The sequence below is a fragment of the Sphaeramia orbicularis genome, chromosome 13 (assembly GCF_902148855.1).
Source record: "Sphaeramia orbicularis chromosome 13, fSphaOr1.1, whole genome shotgun sequence".
NCBI classification, from domain to species: domain Eukaryota; kingdom Metazoa; phylum Chordata; class Actinopteri; order Kurtiformes; family Apogonidae; genus Sphaeramia; species Sphaeramia orbicularis.
The window spans coordinates 4,874,020-4,880,135 of NC_043969.1; the positions used below are offsets into that span (position 1 = coordinate 4,874,020).

At 41.4% G+C, this 6,116-nt stretch overlaps 1 protein-coding gene across 1 annotated transcript; it reads right to left on the reverse strand.

The window, feature by feature from the left end:
• Positions 1–495: 495 nt before the first annotated feature.
• On the reverse strand, positions 496–5,556 carry atf5b (activating transcription factor 5b). Its single transcript, XM_030151698.1, has 4 exons — positions 4,853–5,556; positions 3,916–4,137; positions 2,375–3,563; positions 496–1,803 (listed from the first exon to the last, which is right to left on the reverse strand). The coding sequence occupies exons 2-4, from the start codon at positions 4,052–4,054 to the stop codon at positions 1,617–1,619; spliced, it is 1,515 nt and encodes a 504-aa protein (XP_030007558.1). The 5' UTR covers positions 4,055–4,137; positions 4,853–5,556; the 3' UTR covers positions 496–1,616.
• Positions 5,557–6,116: the final 560 nt, after the last annotated feature.

Below are 6,116 nucleotides of genomic sequence, written 5' to 3' on the forward strand. Positions count from 1 at the left end.
ACTGCTGGAGCTTCATATTGCTCCACTCAGCCCTGGGGATTCAACACAAAGCAGCAACGAAGCAGCACCCAAAACACTGGATTACTAACATGTCAAATGCATGTTAGTGTCCTGTTCAGATGCATTGTGCGACAGCTTGCGTGACTTCTCGCTTAGATTCTGGCTCAAAAACTAGTTGTTTTATTGCAGAATAGTCAGCAGTTAATCAGCTGTGGATGTTTTTTCTCTTGATGTGCCCATGGTAAATCCTGGGAAATGGCTCAGACTCTTGACTGCAATGCAGCCAAAAAACAAGGGCTGAACCAGCCGTTAAGGGGCAGGGCACAGTGTAAAGGGGAGGGGCAGAGTCAGTTTACTCTCCCACCCACTTCCTTTTTTTGTTTTTCGTTTTGAATTAACTAGGTGCAGTTGAAGTAACCTGGTGAGCTGTTGTAAAGTGTTGGAATGGTTGCAGAATGAATGAACATGCAGTGAAAAACAGTCCACAGGCAGAGATGGATGATACTACATAACTGGTTTATTTGGCTGTAATTTACCTGATGTATAATTTCCTGACATTGACATCAATTATTAAAAGGACCTGAATTTCAGATACATCAAATTGATCAATTGAAAACAAAATTCCCATGAAGTCGTACCGTTACCCAACAACAATTTATTGTTGTGTCAACAGGTGATTGTTTATTCGCAAATACAGCCGAGAGAGAAAAGAAAAAAGCCAGTGAATGTGTCTCAGAGCAGAAGACCAAAACAAAACCTGAGCATGAATCACACTGGCGGGGAAGGGGGTAGAGGATGGGAAGGGTCTCAGAGAAAAAGTCATCAGCTGATGAGAAGGAAAAAGTCAACTCAGTTGGACTGACGCGGTGGAGATCTTGAAGCCATGCAGTTAACAGAATATTGCCTTCAAATAACACTCGCACATGCTTTTCCAAAATCAAACATGCATTGGGTATTTCAGTGGGGTAAAGAAGTGTAAATACTCAACATTTTACCAATACAAATTTCTAAATGTCTCTGATAAGGAATATTTGTAGAGCATGTTGCACACTTTTCCAGCAATCCCTTTATTCACTTGATTGTTTAAAGCAAATGATAAATGAACATTATTAGGTAAAAATAAAATAGAAAATAAAATATATATTTAATATGGATCTGCCTCGATGCTGCCAATGTGTGTCACAGAAACCACAAGCAAATTCAATCACTACTACTAATTCAAAGAGCATTTTGTAAACGATCAATCATTGCAAGCGCAGACTCAGTCATCACAAGGCTGTGAGTGCAGTTCAGATCACAGTGGTCACGGACAAGTTCAGCATCTCCTCTTGAAGCCACCTCGCTAAGGCTTGTTATATAGTTCATCACCCATTTAGAAACTTCTCCTTTTCCCTTTTTTATTAAGAAAGGTGTGTTTGTGTTCGGGCCATCCTCTTGAAACAATTTTTATTTTTTATTTTTTAGAAAAGAACTACCAAAATCATGCAACTACCATTTCATTTGTGTGAAACAAAGACCAGTTGGTGCAGTTGATTTTTTTCTTTCGTTCTTTTGTTCTCTTTCTTTCTTTCTTGGTGCTGGTTGGGAGGTTTCGAGGTGAGGTCAGCGTGGGCATTTTAGGCACTGCCATCCTGTTTGAGCCGCTGACTGCGAGCCTTGTAGACCTCGATGAGTAAATCTTTGACGTACTGGATTTCTCGCTCCACCGACTCTGCCTTGTCACGAAGCTCCCGGTTCTGCCCCTCAAGGCCGTGGAGCTCCTCCTCCAGAGAGTCCAGCTCCGCCCTCTTACGCAGCCTGTACCTGCAATAAAAAGGAGTGTGTTTGGTCAGGGGTTTGTGTTATTTCTCTTGCTGCCTTGCATCTTCATTAATTAGTCAAAAGCCACATTGAACAGATTTCTCAGACACTCCTCACATGATAACACAGTGGGAGCTTTTACTTTTAATCAAACACAGTTTTTAACATGACCGTACAGTTCTTGTATGCTTATCCCACGTTAAACACAGATGAAGATAGGAAAACACACAGACTGACGAGACTTATATAAATGATTAGGTGGGGCTGAACTTGGCAGTGAGTGAGGGACTTTCCATAGCCCCTCCACACTCTGCAGGACATTTAAAGCACTGGGGTTGCTGCTTTAGTGAGATTTGTTTGCTTAGACAAGAATTATTCAAGTACCACGACAAACAACAAGATTATAATTTTGTTTAGTTTTACAAAACTATCAGGACTCTGATGACTTCTTTTTTTTCTGACACTTACTTGTACTTTCAAAGAGATTATTATTACCAAAGCAAAATTCTTCTTATATTCAATACTTGATTATTGAACTGTGTAAATCAAAGACAGGGAGTGAAGAGTTGTTTACCTGTGAGCAGCAGTTTTGTTCTGGTCTCTCTTCTTCTGCTTCCTCTCTCCACTGCTGGAATCTAGAGAAGCAGCTCCCACCACCAAAGATGGTTTCATGGAGCAGGGCTCATCCTTTAGCCTCTGGGTGGGGCGGTGGATTGGGGCACCCAACAGTGGCCCCTCACTCTCCCCTCTGGACAGACATTCATAGCTTTGGTCTGCAAGGCATTCTGGATAGAGGTAGTGGCCATGTTGGGGCTCTACAGCCTGTGCTTGTGAGGGCTGATCTAGATCACCTATAAAGCTATGGTAAGGCTCTGTGCTGGCCATGGACTGGTGGAAGTAGCCATCACCAGGCACCATTGTCTCTTGGGGAATACTTCCAGAAAGTCCTCCATCTTTGCTGCAGTGCAAGACCTCAAGCCCCGTGCTGTCATAACTTACGTTAACCTTCACATTGTGCATCAACTGTCCCTCTCGCTTGTGGTGGCTTTCATACGAACCACCGAGACAAAACCCTCGCGCAATCTCTTCACTGCAAAACATTCCTTCTGAGAAACAGTAACTCTCCTCTTCCTTCAATGATAAAGCACATTCTCTCACCTTCTTCACGCTACCAAGGCTATTCTTGCTCACTGTCTTCAGTGTGGAGTAGTGGTTCACAGACAACTCTGTGCTTCCTGAGTAACTTCCCCTCGAACCCCACGTATCAAGTCCAACTTCGTCCCCGACTTTCACAGCTTCACTGATTATTCTTCGCCCATTGTTGTGGTGGTAGCGGTGATGATAGTTGTATGGGGCGGGTCGCGCAATTTTGGTTCTGCCGATGGGACCACCACAGAAGCTGGCCAGGTCCAGCTCCCCTGTTGCCAAGGTAACAACCACAGGGCTGGTTTCTGATTGGCTGGTCCCATACGAGCCATAGGGTAACTGATAATAAGACTGGGAGCCCATGGCTTGAGCACTCTTGTCACATTTTGAGGATTTCTCCAACTTGTTTGTTGTGGATGTGGACTCGGAGCGGAAGTAGTCCTCCAGCTGAGCCAGCTCTTCCTGCAGTAAAGAGGTCATGACCTCCAGATCCGAGGGCACCTTGACATCTTGTTCTAACGGTGAGGGTGGAAGGGATGAGCTTGGAGAAGACTCGGTCGTCGACACAAATGAAGACAAATCAACTTTTTCCGTCATCCAATCTGAGTGACCATCACCTAAAAAAGAAAAAAAAAAAAATGAATCATGCAGTAAGTCAGTAAAGCAATCCAGTTTTTCATTTAGATGCTGCTACAGAATGGTTTAAAAATAAACTAAAATTCAGGAAAAAAGCTTAAATCACACATGGTTGAGATGGTAAATAGCAAAAATTTTTAATTAAAATTAACCAATGACGCCGAAAAATCCAAGTGAACAACTAACCGATCATCTGAAAATGATTGAACAGCATCGTCTGCATTCGAGAAATATCCACTTAGCTGTACTCACTGTACGACATTAGCCCCGTGCTGCACTGCGGCTCCGACCTCGGGATGTGGAAAAATAAAAAAGCGTCTTGGCAAAACTCACCAATTAAGTGCTGCCTCTCCACTGGCTCCGCCCCCGTCCTTGGCCGTGATTGGCTGTGGCTAGCCTGTCGGAGAAGGGGAACGTCGAGCTCGTCTGTGGAAATGGGAGGAATTTTCCTGCGAAGGATCGATGCCGCCATTGTATCGTCTGCTTCGATCAAATTGTTCAAAAGCACAAATCGTGCACTGGGTGGATGAAAGAGTTGTGAAAACACCTGAAGACCTGTTTACAAGAGGGAAAATTAAAAGAAATTTTAAAATTTGACCAAAAAAAATGTTAGCCTTTAAATCCACCATTTTAAAATGAAACACAGTAAATTAAATGGCACTTCAAAATACTGCAAAAAATAAGAATTTTACTGTAGAATTATTCACTGTGTAAACTATTTTTAACTTACTTATTTTAGAAGTTTCTGAACTAATTTAACTTCTCACCTGTCACCTCATGCTGTGAACCTTTAACTAGTTTAATTTACACAACTGAAATTTACAATTAATAATATGCAAAATTAAAACTTTACAAACTTTAAGGAACAAAAAACATAGGGAGTAAAATATAACCTAATAAACAAAACAAAACCTTTTATATTACTTACATAGCACCATAGTGTTACTTTAATGTTACTGAACAAAACTAAAATAAAACTATGAAAGTAAATAACAAAGTTTTTTTTTATTATTATTATTAAGGTATGGAAAGATAGTTATTGTTGTTACAATATTTATTAAAGCAGAAAAAATATAATGAACACACTACATTTATACATGGTAAAATAATAACTCAAATAACAGTAATAATGGTTCAGATGTTATAAAATTACGTAAACACACAACTATATTTCATAAAATAAGCTTAGTTTGTGTTAATTTGTTTGTTACTCTGAGGAACATGCTATTTCCTAACTTTTCCCTGTCAGTCCATTAGAAGCGTCACTTACCCCATAGTTTCTGAATAGTCTTGTAAAGTGCGTTGCAGGAGCAAAGCACACGGAGCTTTACGGCGGAGAAGGAGACGGTCACAGTTTTAAAAAGCCATATTTCCCTTTAGGAAGACAGGGACTCTTCATGAAGTGCTATTTCGACGAAGAGACTAGCAGACGGAAAGTTTTTAAATCCGCTACTTCTGCAACTCCTAATGCCCGGACCTGATCACAGCGCAGCGGATCAATGCGCACTTTGCGGAGTTCAGCCGGCCCTTACGTCATGGACCTGGGGACTTTCCCGGTACCCAGAGACCCGGACCGGATCCACCTCAGCCTGCTTCACCGGACCTTAGCACGACTCACCTCACTCTGCTCCTTACAAAATAATACAACAAACAACGCAGCTTAATTTACAAAAATTAACCTAAACTATTAAAACAAATTTTGATTTTAATTTGCAAATGCATTCCGTTCACTGTCTGCTGTAGAAACTGATAAAACAACTTTTTAATCTAAAAGTAATACAAAGAAAAGAGTCTGAGTGACGGGAGACTCGGTTCTGAACTTTAACTAACCTAACAGTCTATAAAGTCTAAAACTCCCCGTTTAAAGCGTTCAGTCGCAGCTTAAATACTAAAATAAGCCAAACCCCGTCTTTAACCCTAATCTCATGTTAAAAAGCAGACACAGCCCGCAGTTTGGCAGATATTTTCCGCAGACGGTGAAACTGGTACTAACTTTCGGTGCGCCTCAGCGGAAGGATATGCTGTTGCTGTTGGAAGGTGTAACTTTAGTTGCAGCCCTGTTGCATCAGATCCGCAGGGGATTCGCTGAACGCTGTAACAATGTGGCCACACCATTGGTTTAACCGGGGAACTTTTCTATTTCTATTGGCCTGCTATGAGTCTTCCACTGATTACAAATCATTACACTTGAGGACCAACCTGGGACTGAGCGTGGATGTGAGACATGAGTGAAGGAGTACCGTGGGGAAGAGAACGCACGGCCTCCAGATGGGTCAATGTGGGACAAATACACACTATAAATCAGTGACAGCCGGGGAGGTGTTTATTTTAATGCACCGTTTTATCACTCTGCACCGTTGAGTGTATGAATGCAGTAAGTTAACAAAGATTTTCCTTACAGAAACCGAAATAAAGTCACTTTTTAAAACTTTTTATTGACCGTTTGGGTCCTGCAATGTTTCAAGAAGATCGTTGAAATCAGTGTATGATGTGTTAGAGTTAGAAATGTAATTCATTATTTTAGAAACGATTTT

Excerpts from the sequence above, each read along its gene's own strand:
- atf5b (XM_030151698.1), bottom strand. The coding sequence starts at position 4,054 with ATGGCGGCATCGATCCTTCGCAGGAAAATTCCTCCCATTTCCACAGAC. Across the intron at positions 3,564-3,915 it reads GGAGAGGCAGCACTTAATTG|GTGATGGTCACTCAGATTGG; the intron begins GTGAGTTTTGCC and ends TTTCTTTTTTAG. Across the intron at positions 1,804-2,374 it reads AACAAAACTGCTGCTCACAG|GTACAGGCTGCGTAAGAGGG; the intron begins GTAAACAACTCT and ends TTTTTATTGCAG.